Consider the following 16,030-nt stretch of genomic DNA (forward strand, 5'->3'; position numbering starts at 1 on the left):
ATCCTCTCCTCTTTGTCTCCTCAGACTCCAGGTTTTCACCCTGCAGTGGAGGCAGGCTGTTTATTCTCTCTCTCCATCTTGTTTAGCTCCAGCCTGCTGTCAAGCTGCTAGATAACTACGGATAACTCAAGTTTTATTTAACAAAACAGTAGACCCCACTTCTACTACTACACACCTGTGAAATAGAGAGCTGAACAACGAGGAGCAAATTCTCTCAGTCAGCGTTTTCTGGAGGTTTGTTCAGTCAAAACTCATAAACTCTTAGGATTGCCCTCACCTGAACTTTCCCGATTTCAAAACATTTTTATTCAAGCCATGCAGGAAAGATGTGCAAAAAGTGCTGAATTGCATCTTCCTACCTGCTCAAACAAGGATTTTGTGCATTTGAAGAGGACTTTCAGTTCATCTAACTAAACCGATGTGTATTTTAGGGTAATAAACCTCAATATCAATAATATGGCAATATTTCTTTGATAATTTTTTGTACTTTTAAACAGGAATTGTCCAGATTATTATTTTTGGGGTATTTTTTGGAGAATTTATCACTTGGCTATACATAGTGGCACTATGTCCATAGATTAACAACATCATAATGTTAATGATGAACTTGCACAGTAAAAGAGCTTTTAAGAGGAGAAAAAAACAACATTTAAGCTACTGTATGTCACAATATTATAGCAAAAATTCCTAATTTTATCTCGTCTCATATCATATGTTCTTTATATCATACTGATCAACAACCCAGCTTTGCTCTTCAGCAGGTTTTTAACCCCAGTTAACCTCTACCAGCTTTCACATCTGTAATACTCAATAGCACCTGTCACTCAGTCACCAGACGGACGCAGACCTCCTGATGAGTGTGTGTCTGTGTGCATGAGGGCAAGTAAATGACACAGATGTCTGCTGAGTGAACTGTGCTGAGTCATTTGGAGCAAGCTACAGGAAACAACTACAGGATCAACACATTTGTATGCATGGAAACTAATGCTGTTTTAATTGCTCAGACAATCAGCAAAACAAAGTTAGTGTTCGTGTTTGTGTTAATGTGATGAGTGTGTCGTACCTTGCCCTCCCACTCCTGCAGCACTTGGCTCACTTCTCCCTCCTTAGCATAGGCCCGGGCTGTGTGTCCCAAGCCATTGGTCTGCAGGGGGTTGGCACCTGTATGCAAGTGAACACAAACAAAGAAAGTTAAAAAAAAACAAAAAAACAGAAGACATAAAAATCTGATCATTTGAAACAATGTGTAAAATGGCTGAAACTCATAACAGAGTTTTTTGGGGGTTTTTTTCAGGAAAATTACTTTGGTTTTTTTTGAGAGTTGCAAGAATATGCACAACCTGCCTCAGCAGGAGAGCCAAAACGTCGATCAAGCGGGTGAGGTTAGGGGTGAGAGGTCACATGGGTTCAGGGGTCACCGAGGCTAACTGCAGTGAAGCAGGAGGGCCACGCAATGACCCTGTAGGGGGTTTCATATCTGCAACGCGTGCCAATAACACACACACTCTGACCCCTACACCCACACACCAACACCCTGGACTATTATACAATTTATACACACTGCAGGTTGTTGCAGGTTGGGGGCCACTGAGCGGAAAAAACACACACTTCCACCCAGCAGGAGGGGTCAAATGGAGGAAAGATTTTGTTAAACGGATGATCTTTAAGGGGCTGGAGTGTAAATGTAGAAGAAACATAATGTCACAGCACGTGTGAAGTGTGCCAGGGCTGGACAGTGGTGAGCTTGTCAGTGAGCATGGTTAGCAGTGCCTTCTGCCCTGACCTGTGCCACCACTCTCAACCCAGAGTCACCAACACACTCGTGCCTCCACATGAACAAGTGAATGTTTCTGTCACATCAGCTACACCCAAGAGCAAGTGAAAATGGAATAAATAATGTAAAGGGAACAAAAGGTTTGTGAAAAAGTCACACTCAGTGAACAAAGATGGTGTTTGGAGTCCAGCACCAAAACAAAAGCTAACATGAAGGAAAAGGAAGATATGTACTCAATATTTTGATCTGACAGTCTCTGATTTTAAATCTGAATCTTGCTAGTTTCAGACTGTAGGCAGAGTTGAACCACATTTAACAGGTTTGTGGTCATTTGCTACATTAAAAAAAACATGTTTATATTCCTTAAGATATGGCCTGGAAAAATATTGTATCAGCCATAGCACTGACAATTTCAAACAATACCCACTACTACTCCAGTATTTGATATACAAGAGACAAAGACTTGAGCTACATGTGATGAGTCACTGTGCAACAATCTTTGGCAATTTAGTCTGAGGCCTTGATGCAATAGAAGACATTATGGACACCCATGAGAGCAAATGCAACACTGCAAACTCATGGCAGTGACATGAAATGTGTCACTTTAAATGTTAGTCGACAGGGAAATCCACTGAAATCTTTGTAACAAGAAGTTTAAAATGGTTAAAATGAATCACTGACAATACAATCCTCTACATTGATCAAGTGTATATTATGGTGGTGTAGATATTTACATTAGCAACATCTATATTAATGTACAAACTGTTGAATTGTGCTTTAAGAACCAGACTCCCCCTCGGAAGTTTATGCACTGATCTGAGTAAGCTGCACAGATAAACCTGTAAGTCATCACTACAGGTGACGGTTGTTTCTTTTGCTCTGTGCACTCACCACAGAGACTAATAATCACTGTGGTGATTATTGATAAAGCCCTAAATTTTGTGACTTGCTCACAAAGCTATCGATCCCAACAACAATACACCACTAACCGCCCCCCCAGCCCACCAAAAACATGAGGGAGGAAAGCAATAAAGTACCCACACACTCACACACACACACACACATACACACTGGACATAATAAATAGCATCATTTAGGGCTTTAATATCAGGCCAACCCTCTGGGCCATAGCACTTTATAACAGGATCAACCCTAACGACACATGCACAGACACACTCTCTCTCTCTCTCTCTCTCACACACACACACACACACACACACACACACACACACACGCACGCACACACACGCACACACACGCACACACACGCACACACACGCACACACACGCATACACAGGATCCCTTCATTAGGAGAGCTTTAGTTATGCCTATTAGGAGTCCCCTCCTCTTTCCTATTTCCTCCTCCCTCTCTTTCATTGCAGCTGTTGGGAGAGAGACCCTGCTGGTCTTTGTGTGTGTGTGTGTCCTTGTATCTGTATTGTGTGCATCTGTGAGCATGTGTGTCTCCTCTAGCCTCCTACCACCTACGGAGCGGTCCATTACTGAGTGCCCCTGGCCACAGGCCTGATGTGGAGCTCAGGGAGAATCTAGAGAGCCTCCGCAGGTAGGGTGAGGGACTGAGGGGCGAGCAGAAGCCTGAGGGTGGGCCTGGAGACTGTGATGGATGGAGATGTGAGTCGAGGGCCAGCTAAGGCCAAAAGAGCAAACCCATGGCTAGCAGAGTAACATGGATGCACACAAACACAGGGGAAATAACAAGGTATAGGATACACACAATGTGCACATACATGAAGGGAAGATGACACACACACCCAAATCCACATAGATGTCCTGAAGCTGTGCTAGCTTATAAGATTTTGGTGATGATGTAAATAAAAATATTTAAAAAATGATGGCTAGGAGGCTACAAAGAGGAACAAAAACAGTACAATTGACACAAGCTTTGTCAAGAATTATCAAACAGGTATTAAAAACTATAATTAAAGACTTAATTATGCACTGATTTACACAAAACCACACACACACACTAACTGCAATGTGTTTTTGATTGAGTGTGTGTGATGTCATGATTGTTATTGGCTGTGATGGTGGCGCCAACCCAGCAACGGCACAGTCGGGCGAGCAACGACTAACCCCGTCTTTAATCTGATTGTCCTAAAACAAATGTCTCTGCTTTGTGAAATTTCTTACCTTTTTAATTCAAAAATGCGTCTGCAGAACATTTGATCGAGTTAGACGAGGTGATTTGTTTAAGCGTACAGAGTGCTTACAGGCGCAGGGGTGAGACGGGAGAGACAGGCAGACACAGCTCTGGATGAACCATCCATCATAAACATAAACAAGACATTAATACTAGCTTGTGTGGGTTTGTGTGTGTGTGTACAATGATGGTGGTTTTGGTTGGGGAGTTTGAGCCAAAAAAATGGAGTGTTTTTAGATTAAAAACCCATTAGGCTAAAAAGCAACAACTCCAAATGTCGCCCGAGTTAAGGTTCAACAAGGCGTGCACAAACAGAAGCATATAAAAAGGATAAAAGCATACATGAATATATGAATATTTTAATGAAATGGAGGCTTGAGTGCACAAACACACACATGTTTTCACACACAAACACACTCACAAAGACACACACATCCTGTGATTGTGGAGTTACCCCAAGGGCATGTTCTGTGTGGAGGTCACAGTTCAACTAGGCCTAGCTTGTTTAAGAGCTGCTCGCCTGGAAACTGAGGGGGATATTCTGCCCTCTGGGTCTGTGAGTGTGTGTGTGTGAGTGGAGCTGAGTCAACGACAGGTGCGAGTGTAACAGGGGTGAACGAGGAGGGGGTATGAACAAGTGATCAATTTCAAATGAGCTTTGTAATACTGTTTATATTACGTAAAGATGGTGATACAAGAGAGAGCTTCTTAAAGCTTATGCAGGCAATAATGTCTCCGGCTCTAAGGGCAGAATGAAAACCAGTTAGTTTGGACATCAAAGAGTAAAGTTAGGAGCCTGGCATGTGTTAAACTCGTACCTTTGAATTAGTAATTGAAGTTTCCCACAATAAATACATCGTATGCCTGAATGTGAATTAACAGAAACAATGTTATCCCATAAAAGGAGGATGTAAAAGATAACACCAACGTGTGCATATCATGTTTCTTAGGGCAATTATGAAAATAAATAAATAAATTAGCTCATCTAGTCTCAGTGGAAATTCAAAAAGCTAAAAAAAATCAGTTGAAGAGAAAATAAGTGAGGCTTAAATCTTATTTCCACATGTGACAGTTAAATTCATGAATGGCTTTCTAAATGGCACCAAAAAGTTATTTCTTTGGGATAAATTTCTACCAAGATCACTGACCTATGTTGAGTAACAAACAAACAAACAACATACTGTATGGCACTGACAACAAAACCTCCTTGGCAGACGAAATAAATGAGTAAACTAACTGTTGACAATGACAAGAATCCAAACTGCTTGAACTTCATCCTAACAACAGCTAAAGGCATTACGTCACACCACTGGGACTTTTCCCTTCCAGTGGAAAATATAACTGAGGTCTGTGAGACTGGTTTAGCAGCGACTGACACAATTAAGGTGACAGCTGCAATTTTTGTAGTTTTCTCTCATGAGGGACGGACTTGGTTTATATAAGCAGGGAGTGCAAAAATCCCTTTTTCTCTTTATAAAAGGTGGTCAGGAAGGAGAGCTTCAAGAGAATAAAATAAAATGAGCAACATGAAAGTGAGCCACAGTAAAGTCCAGAACATTTATTGGCTAAGACACTGATCCTATCTTTATACCTCGGCTACAGATTTTCACTATTTAGGTTGGAGAAAAACAAAAGGGAGTTTTGGTGCATGAGAATCGAGTCAGGCCACTAGGATGTAAAACTGCAGAGTTGAGGTAGAACTTCCTTAAACAGTTTATGTGTAGATATTAAAAACCCGTCAGAGATCCAACATGGACCGCAATGTGGTGGACGGTGACGTACCAGCCTCCAGCAGCATGCTGACAGTGCGTGGGTCATCAGCCAGGGTGGCGTAGTGAAGAGCCGTGCAGCCGCGGAAACCAGCTCTGCTGCTGAGCCTGCTGCTGAATTCATCCTCTCTGGACACCAGGACTACAGGGAGGGGTGGAAAAAAATATATGAATGAGAAAAATTAGAAAAGGACAGAAAAAAAAGACACATGCACACACGGGCTACAAGTTTCATTTATTTTTTATGTCTGACGCAAATAATGAATATAAAAGCTTGATCTTTTAATAACTTTTAAAGTGAATACATTTCTCAAAGATGGAAAACAAGAAAAGTCTGAGTCTAATCTGAGATGCAAACGGTATATTCCCTGGAGCTGAAGAAAATGATTGTTATGAAGTAACAAACAAATTTAACAGGAAATGTTTGAGCCTTTGATTCCTGAAGAACTTGATTTAATCTATTCTCACTCAACAGCGAGGCTCCCGAAAGTGTGACAATGATCACACAGCAGACTACAAAATTGTCTTTCCTGTTTCCAGCTTTGTTCATTTTCGCAGATTTAAGCTCAACTGTCCAACATGATCGGAATAATGGGAGCTGTGTTTTAGGGCCTCCTTTGCTGTGCTCCTTACTAATAATAGAGATAGTCTATCATTCTCTCCTTACTTCTCTTTTTCATAAGAGCACTCATCTCGTGCCACTCCTCCATCATCCCTTTTTATTTTTTCCGCCTCCTTCCTCTCCTCCTCGGCATCCATCAATTCCTTTCATCACTTGCACCCTCTTCTTCCCTCCTCCCTCCCCTCTCCCTCTATCCCAATAACTTTGTCTCATCCATTTCCTGACTTCCTCTCTTCTCCCTCCCTCATCATCCAACCCATTTCCTTCTATCGCTCCCTCCCTCTAACACCCCTCCAAACGTCCACATCTTCTTCCTTCTCCTCCATCTTTAACCTCTCACTGCGTATCGACACTCCAGTTCTTCTTCCCATCCCCTTCTTTCTTTCACTGCTTCTCTCTTTTCCTTCTTCCTTGCTCCATCAGTCTTTCCCTCCCTCCCTCAATCCATCCTACTCCTTTTCTCTATCGCTCTGACAGTCTCTCTCTGCAGTGTCTGTGTGTGTGTGTGTGTGTATGTGCGCGCACGTGTGTGTGTGTGTGTGTGAGACAGGGCGGGATAATCATAGCTAACCCAATAAAGCGTCGCACAGGCCCCCCTGGCCCATCCATCAGTGTGCGTCTGGGAAACGCTTCCCCACGCTGCGCCAGCCCCACGTGGACCCAAACCTGACAGCCATATAAATGTCTGCAATATACATATCCCATATAAATATGTCTGCAGAAACCCAACACAGACTAGGGGGGGTAATGCTTGTGTGTGTGTGTGTGTGTGTGTGTGTGTGTGTGTGTGTGTGTGTGTGTGTGTGTGTGTGTGTACCTCTCCCATCCTGCCAGTGTGTTTGTGTGTGACTGTGTGTGCAGCTTAGGAGAAAAACAAATAAAACACACACTACTTGTCACAGAACATATAAAACAAATAATACAGAAGAAATGAATCGTGTACATATATGCAAATCTTTATGCAAATTATAATGTCTCATAATATCTGGTTCAACACTTAGGATTCATATGTGTAATATAGCAACCACACACACAAACACACACACGTGATGAATACACACACAGTTGCAGGGTGTTTTTTTTTTTCTACCTTCCAGGGAGTGGATGCCTTTCTCCCGTGAGGTGTCATAAACATTATTGAAGTGATCTCCGGCGTTTGGGTCAGCACCGGCTTCCAGCAGAACCTTCACCACACTGGAAAACAACAGAAGACACAGACACATTTATATACATATCACAAGAATCTAGAAATACTTACATTTTACAAGGGATGGGCCATATATCGGTACATGCAAATTAGACTTTTTATTCGTTGTTGTTATTGTTCAAATAAAAGAGTTTCAGCAGATACATGGATCTGGTAATGTGAAACTTTGGGATGAGACTTGCTTACTTCATATCACCAAACACACTGTAAGTCTGACCCTTTAACGAAGGGTTGTGATGAGAAAACAAACACCTACGTCTGCATGCTGATGTAGGTGTAAATATGCACTTCCTCAAATGACCACAACTCTTTCACCTGAATCACTTTAGTCTGTCCCGTATTGGTGAATACACTCCAATGGCTGCTTCCCTCCAACAGTACACACTTGTCTGCTTTGTAACATGTACATATGTGTACATTGAAGGGGGCAAGGGTCGGGCCTGTTTCCGGCGCAGTTGGGGGGTCTGTGTGTTGCAGTGGGTGTCTGTGTGCAGGCCTTCATTGGAGCGTACCGCCTTACAGAACAAACACAAGTACCTCGGCAACACCACTCACTGTGACCCGACGGACATTCCAGGTACCGTCTCTCCGTCTACAGAACACACTCACACACACGCTTTACATTTACCACCATGAACATGAGCATTGACTTTGACATTGAGAAACAGACATGCACACAAATGCACACAAACACACAAAAGCTAGCCCGTCTGTGCCGACTGAGAGAGAAAACGGGGGCGATGGCCGAAACATGAACCCTGCCAGTTCGCTTCTGGCTGTCATTAAACCTGTGACTATGTAATGCAGCCTGAGAGGGAGTGATGGGTCATTTTCAGCTAAATGGTTATGGCAGGGGCCTGAAAAGGCCTAAATGGAGCAAAAATGATTACTCATAAAAGCATGAGGTGGGCCCCTTTTTTTTAATAGCAACCACACTTGACCACGTAACAGGCTACAGCTTCCCTTTCAGAGAGACTGTGCTCTAAGAAATGAGACATGACAGGAGATATGACCTCAATGATGGAGCAGCTTCGTAAGTCAACTCTGATATTACACCACTGAGTCAATTTAAAGGTGATAGTGGGGTGAAATTAAATACCTGTTACAGCAATAGAAAAAGTACTTTTTTTTTTTAAAGGATGTCAGAGGATATTTAAACCGCCAAACTTTTTTCTACTAGATACTCATCTGCAATTTTTTTATGATTACTTGCTACTCTCTAAAATGTGTATCAGAAAAAAAGCCTATGGTAATTGTAATTTCCCAGAGCCGAAGGTGAAACATTCAAATTGCTTTTTTATAAAGCCAAAGTCTACTATTAGATATTATAAAAAGCATCAAATCTTCACATTTCAGAAGCTGGAACCTGCAAATGTTTGGCAATTTTTGCTTAAAGAATTTACTGTCATTGGATTATCAAAATCTAATCTGGTATCAGTGTGTGGGATAACAGTAGAGGATCAAATATCACAAGACAGTATTCAAAGACATTAATATATCAGTAAAACTAAAAAAAAAACAACCAAAAAAAAAAAAAAACAGAAGAAGAGTAAGAGAATTGTTCCCTTCAGCTCCTTTAACATCATTAAAAACTGGTCAGACTTAGTTTGTGTCATCACTACAGAACATGTGTGTTCCTGTGGGAGAGCGAGGCTGAGAACAGCCTGACCAGGTCTTTGTGTCTGACCTTGCTGAGGGGGAATAAAAGGACTATCGGGAGGTCCCCTTTTGTTACTGTATCACTGTGGCTGGAGGCGGCAGGAGGGGGGATGTGACCCACAGAGGGCTCTCCTCTCACCCTTGCAAGCACTTCTACAAACACATCGATGCATCCTCCGAGACACATACAGACACACAAACTCAAACTATGGTTGGTCACACGAGGCTGGGCAGGACTGTGTGAAGAAATGAGATGGTCTGAAAAGGGTTAATGGCATCAGAAAGGTAAACACGAAGGGATAAAGACAGGAAAACAGCAGGGAGGAGGAGGAGGAGTGGTTGAAAGGAGGGAAGTGCAGCTAAAAACATGAAAGAGAGGGAGATTTAATTACACTGGATAGTGCTAAAACTAATGAGCTTTTGAAAACACTTTATAGTTTTACTAATCAACTGATGATCAAGTGGCTAACTTTATTTGGGACATTTAGGAGGAGAGTTGCAGCACTAATTTGAGGCCAAACTGAAGGCATGCAGAGGTTAATTAGTTTAAACTCCCATTTAAAAGGACTGAGCCAAAAGTTAAAATTACTGACTTCCTAATACAATCTCACAATTACCAAAACATATCATCTACAAATTACAAGATTATTTTTCTTTCTTATCTTAACTAAGACAAAATGCATGTGAGTTAAATAAGGAGGGAATTATCTAGCTGCTGACTTAATGTTCCCTCTCAACCCTCTGCCTCTGTCACAAGATGTAACACAAAATATATGCTGCATTTTATTGAACTGAAGCATCCTTAATGGCAATGTTTGTTTACATTTTTGTTTTATTTATCTGCATATTATTTCCTGTCCAGAGTTCATCAAGCCATCAGACACTACTAAGCAGTTACACACTTGTGTTAAAATAGCAAGTCCTTGTGAGAAGATCCTTTTTTATTTGCCTACTTCATCGGGGATGTCTGAGTTAAGCTGAGCAGGGACCTGTGTCTTGCCCAAGGACACTTCAGCTGAGGAGATGCTTGAAACGAGTGCCTCCAGTTAAAATGATGGTCTCCTTGCTAACCCACTCTCCTTTTTTACCAAAAAATGTTATAGTAATGGCCACAACTTATTTAACACAGGTCAAGGAGCGCAGGCTGGTAGATTTGACCTTCCAGCTCGGTCCGAGGTTTGCCAGCAGGTGACTGGTGTCACTGCTGGACGCTGGTGTTGGTTTCCCATCCTGCCCTGGAGGGAAGACAGGAAACAGACACTTCCGTCTCTCTGGTGCTATAATAGACACCTGAGCTGAGCTGAGCTGACCATCCATGTCTCTGACCACCTGGCCCAGACGCTGGACCTCACTTGACCTCATCTCACCTGGTGCGCACCTGGGGTCAGGTAGATGCCAGGAAGAAAGGTTCACTGAAACTAGTTGGTTATTTCAGCCAAATAACCTGATCGGTCAAAACGTAATTTTGTGGTTTTTTTTCGCGTATTTTTTTTGCAAGGTAAAAAAAAAAAGGATGGTCATTAAGTGCATTTCCTTCTTTCTACAACACCGAATGTGAAATGTAGCCCAGCTAATCCCAAACCCATAATCCCATTTCATATCACTCTCTCTCCACTGCTTAACTTCTCTCTCCCTCTCTTTCCCAACAAGCCACTCATCCTCTCGTTCCACCATCCCTCCTCCCTCCCATCAAGTCACTCGGCCGACAGGTCGGAACGGTCAACAGGCGTCTCACTCGGCTGAGCGCTCATTGTGCACGTGAATGCAGCGATGGAGGGATGGAGGGAGAGAAAGAGAGATGGAGATGGGTATTGTGTGTTAAAGAGTGCAAACAGTGGGCCAGGCCCTGCGCCTCCCCGATTTAGCCCCACATCAAAGCTAAGCAAACACACGCCCCCTGATGTCTCACCCTTAACTCTTACCCCTCTACTCCACCCCTGATTCTCTCATACAGCCGCACCTCGACCCCTGAACATAAGAGAGGCTGCCTGTTGGACGCTACACCTAGAAACAGTCCGAGGACAGCTACAGTTTCCACTGAAATGGCAGTGCGGTGTAACCCTCCGTCTCTTGAAACACAGTTATCACTTCTATATAAATGCACAGTGAGGGAGGGGTGAAATAATTCAACAATAGGATCCACAATGACATTGTAGCTACAGGCTAGACCTTGTTCATGAGTAATGTTCACTGTGTTTTCACTTAACGGTTGCAAATAAAGTTGTGTGTGGCTGAGTAATAGACAGTTGGCCTGTAAGATATTTGGTATAAACTCCCCTTGTTTTTGTGTGTGTTTTTGTGTGTGTGTGTGTGTGAATGATGTGTGTGAACCGATGTTCTGTCTTCCCCGCAGCAGTGACGGCTCACTGGGGGGTTGGAAGACGGGATTAAACATAGAGGAGTGTCACTGCCTTGCTGAGTTATAGCGCTCATAACGCGCACACACACACTCACACACACACACACACGACAGTGCAGTGACACATGTACACAATGTGTACAGATTCAAACACACAGACCAAATTTGTATCCAAAAACACAGACAGACACATCACATCATTACAAACACCACAACATACATCAATATGTTCCACGCCTGTAATCGCTCAGCACAAGTCACGTAAATGTAATATGTAAGATACTGTGTGAAATGATCAAAGTAGAAAAGAATGCAACTAACAATTGTTTTCATTTACAATCAATCTTACAATTATCTTTACATTTGATTATTGTCTCTAAAATGGAAGAAATATTGTAAAGTGCAAGAGCCCAAGTTGATGTCAACAAAATCCAAAGGTGCAATTTTACAATCAGGTAAAAGCATCAAATTCTCACATCTGAGGAGCTGAAACCAGCAAATATCTGACAAATATCTAACTGTATATATTATAATTTTATTATTATCTATTATTTACCTTTTTCTTAAGTATCTGTTACTGCCATTTGTTATTTTTTCTCTTGCACTGTCCACTTTACTGCTGTAATACTGCAAATTTCACCACTGGGGGACTAATAAAGGCTGTCTTTATCTTTTGTTGATAAATGATTTAAACTATTGATTGATTATCAAAATTGTTGATAAATCTTTGATTAATTGACCAATCGATTAATTTATTCAACACTAGTAACTTTATATAAATATTTAAGCATTAGAAAACAGATACATAAACAGCCAAGATGTTTCCATTTTAGTGCCATTAACTCAAACTATTTTACAAACTTGAGGAAGACGTAGCTGTTACCCTGAGATTTAAAATAAGCTCTTCAGCTATTTTCATATTGAAATTCCACATTATGCTTCTCACTGGCTTATGAGGCCCTTAAACACAAAACTGACCACACAGTCCTGATGGAAAATTAAAAAAAAAAAAAAAAAAAGCCCCGTAAATTGGATTTGGCCCAGCCTTAACCTCGGCCCCTCTCTGTGTTGTGTGTGTTCTGGGGGCCAGGAGGCTAATTTAATTTGTTGGGACAGAGAGATGGGGGAACGGGTAAAGACCGTCTGTCGGCCTGAAAGTCGCACTTTGCACTTCTGAAGACCTACTGTAACAACTAGAGCCGGGACATGGATGACATATGCTCACAAGCTAACCCATGCAGACAGCTGCATGATACCAAAGCGCTACATTACTGTTAACATATGGTCACCCGGGAGGGTGCCTTACAACTGTAAAACACATGACTTGTTCAGTGGGTTTAGTTGGACAAAACGCACACAGACCTGTGCTGTCGGTTCATGGCAGCCACCATGAGAGCGGTCCAACCGAGGCGGTGGCGGTGATTTGGGTCCACCCCTTCCTTTAACAGCCTGATGGGGAAATGAAACAGAAAGGGGTCATGATTTGATGTTTGCATCACTAATGTCAACATTTAATGGAAGACGCCTGAAACAGTTGTCTATATATTAGTGGTAGAAATAGCCTATGTTAGTAGATTTAGTGTTTTGTTAGCATTTCAACACATACCAAGATACAGTAAAACGATGCCAGAATAAATGTTTGTTCCTACTAAAAGGGGAAAGAATGCACATGAAAATGCATTTATAGCTGAACAGCTGCCTGTGTGTTTGTATCAAAGACCTGCCTTGTTATACACACCAGCATGAAACCTGCAAATGATGACTTTGTCTTTATCTTAAGCCACACACTTGCTCCTTGACCAGTTAGTGTCTGTGGTGTATGCCAGGTGTGTGTTAAGTTTTCTCCCCGAGGGTATGACATCAGGTACTGGAGCACCACAGTCTTTACAAGCATGTGTGTGTGTGTGTGTGTGTGTGAGAGAGAGTAAGTGATCCATCTGTCGTCTCCTGTGCTGAGCAGGCAGACAGTGTGTGTGTTTACAGTCAACACAGTGGCCTCTGTCTGGTCTGCACTCAGCTCTGGTGCTATCTGGCTCTGTTTTCACTGCCTGGTCTGCTGTATCAGGGTATGGAAAGAGAAAACAGCTACTTGATTCAGTCCAGTCAAATTAAGCGACTCTTACTACTTTAATTTTACGAGAAGGTTAAGTTACAGAAGGGACATCGTGGGAAGTCAGAGCTTTTGCATTTTACCAGTTGTTCTTGATAAGAAACACTGGAATGAACAGAACTGTAGACGAACTGTGCTCCATGAGGATGGGAAGAGCTTAGGACAAACAACAGCATGAGGAGCCTCACAGAGCTGCAGCTTGTAAAAGTGACACCAATGACACTACAGTATACTCAGAACCACACGTTTTTGGTTCAATTTTCTGTGTATTTTAAGGGTTTGACCAATGTAACTGTCAAATCTGACCTTGAATAAAATGAAACTTAAATACGGTCGAGGTCATCGAGGCAATGCTACATATCACCGATACAGCAGAGGAAACGGAAAGCTGGCTTTACGAGGTGGTTTACCAACCTAAAATAAGAGGGAATACTGACTGTTTCTAACCAACATTTTCAAATCTAAAAATACTGAATATCAGGCATCTTGATATTTGAACAGTTAAGGTGTCAATTCAAGAAGGAAAAAAAGTTAAAATTTTAATAAAAAAAAGAAAACCCTGTGTACCAGCACTAAATTTAATACACTGAAAAAAGAATTTTCACACTGACAGCAGCTTCCATGCAAAAAATTATAGCAATGTTATCAGCACTGAAGAACCTTTTATGACAACACACGTGTCTCATATATGACAGCACATCAGATTCGCATGCTTCTTATGATGCTACTACAGTTGTGGAGTAATCTTTTGTAAAGCCTGTGTGAAAACGAGACCTCTAGTCTCTCAACTGCCTCTCAGTAGACACACCCTGACACTCTACCACTTCTATAAACTCAACCAAAGCACTTAACACATCTGTGACCTGCTGGCTGTCTGGCTGTCTGACTGCACTCTCACCTGCACCATCTGCCACATGGGCACAGGTAACCCAAGCCTGCAAATGGAGCCACGCATGGATAAACACGTGTATGCACACACTCCAATACATGGATTTGGATACCAATGTCCAACAACATACAATGCACACAGAACAATTATCAATTTAACACAATTAAAATAGACGCACACATTACTCTGATTTCCTCCTCGTTGTGAGTGGAAATCCCACCACACACTAACATGACAAGTGATGCGTGTATACCAATGTATTCAAAGGTATTTACTTGGGACACAGTAGGTTATGTAGTATTCTGCTATCACAATGAGATTTCTACAGCAAAGTTCAGGTTGTTGAGTGTGCATGTATCTGATTAACAGGGTGTGTATACCTGTGTCAGTCTCCATAATCTGCCCTCAAGTATTGCAGTGCAATATTATCAGCAAGACAGATGGGACCAATTAGTACTACAAGCTTCATAAAGTGCTCACACATACACCTCTACTAATGTGCCATACCCATTTCAGTTGAGTGACTCTGAGTGTGCAGGGAATTTGTAGGGGATATGTTTAAGTTTAAGATCAAACTCTGAGCATGTGTTTATATTATTAAATTTGTGGGTTAGAAAAGATAAATGACTGTAATTCAATGTCAGAGAAAAAAAAGCTAAAGGCACAGTGTTGAAATGGAGCTCTGAGAGGCTGAGTGAGACATCCTGCAAACAACTCCTCCTCCTCCTCCTCCTCCTCCTCCTCAGACACATTTACACACAGATGGTCCTTTTCTTCCACCTAGTGGTTATTGGTGGGAATACAACTGCAGGTAAAATAACTGGATGCTGTAATAACCACAGATGGGAGATACTGTTCTGAATGGCCTCAGCAGATGATCTGTGACTTCCACTGTGAAAGTGAAATTATTATACTGCGAAAGGTCACACTGGATGGAACTTCCCATTGATTCTTTATACAAAGAAGTCCAGTTAAATGCAGTCCAGATTGAGATTGACAAAGTATTACAGAAATTGTGCCTTAATGACTTGAGATTATAACTATACACATACAGTGGGGTCCAAGAGTCTTAGACCACTGTTCCATTGGGAATGTAGTTTGTTCTTCATACCGTGCTCTTCATACGCAAGTTTGTTCTTCATATAGTCCACTGCCATCATGACAGAACAGGGGCAGTCTACTATTTTCTGGCTTAATGCATTGACTATGAAAATTTAAAATGCACAGTGAAATGTGTACTTGAAGCAAGTGTATATAGTATAAAAGTAGAAAAACATTATGTGCAGAGAGGCAGTGAAGCCTTCACTCAGCAAGACTGTGTCTAGTACCTGGTCACATCTTGAGCATTATTGGTCCTTGCTGCCTCCAGAAGAGAATCACCTTGTTGTAACAAAGAGAGATACGGAAAACATTACACAAGAGGAATATGGGAGAAAAAGTAAACATTATCAAATTACTGATGTACCAATTCTGTTTTTT

At 41.8% G+C, this 16,030-nt stretch overlaps 1 protein-coding gene across 1 annotated transcript in view; it reads right to left on the reverse strand.

The window, feature by feature from the left end:
• Positions 1-16,030, reverse strand: part of clpb (ClpB family mitochondrial disaggregase) — a 31,720-nt gene that overhangs the window by 14,944 nt on the left and 746 nt on the right. Inside the window, exons 2-6 of the mRNA XM_071497383.1 lie at positions 15,880-15,931; positions 12,915-13,001; positions 7,418-7,521; positions 5,719-5,847; positions 1,064-1,161 (exon numbers count right to left, since the gene is read on the reverse strand). Of these exons, the coding sequence (XP_071353484.1) occupies positions 1,064-1,161; positions 5,719-5,847; positions 7,418-7,521; positions 12,915-13,001; positions 15,880-15,931 (470 nt within the window). The remainder of the gene's footprint in view (positions 1-1,063; positions 1,162-5,718; positions 5,848-7,417; positions 7,522-12,914; positions 13,002-15,879; positions 15,932-16,030) is intronic.

The sequence above is a fragment of the Trachinotus anak genome, unplaced genomic scaffold (assembly GCF_046630095.1).
Source record: "Trachinotus anak isolate AG129_WGS33_773 ecotype Australia unplaced genomic scaffold, CSIRO_AGI_Tana_v1 ptg000014l, whole genome shotgun sequence".
NCBI lineage: Eukaryota > Metazoa > Chordata > Actinopteri > Carangiformes > Carangidae > Trachinotus > Trachinotus anak.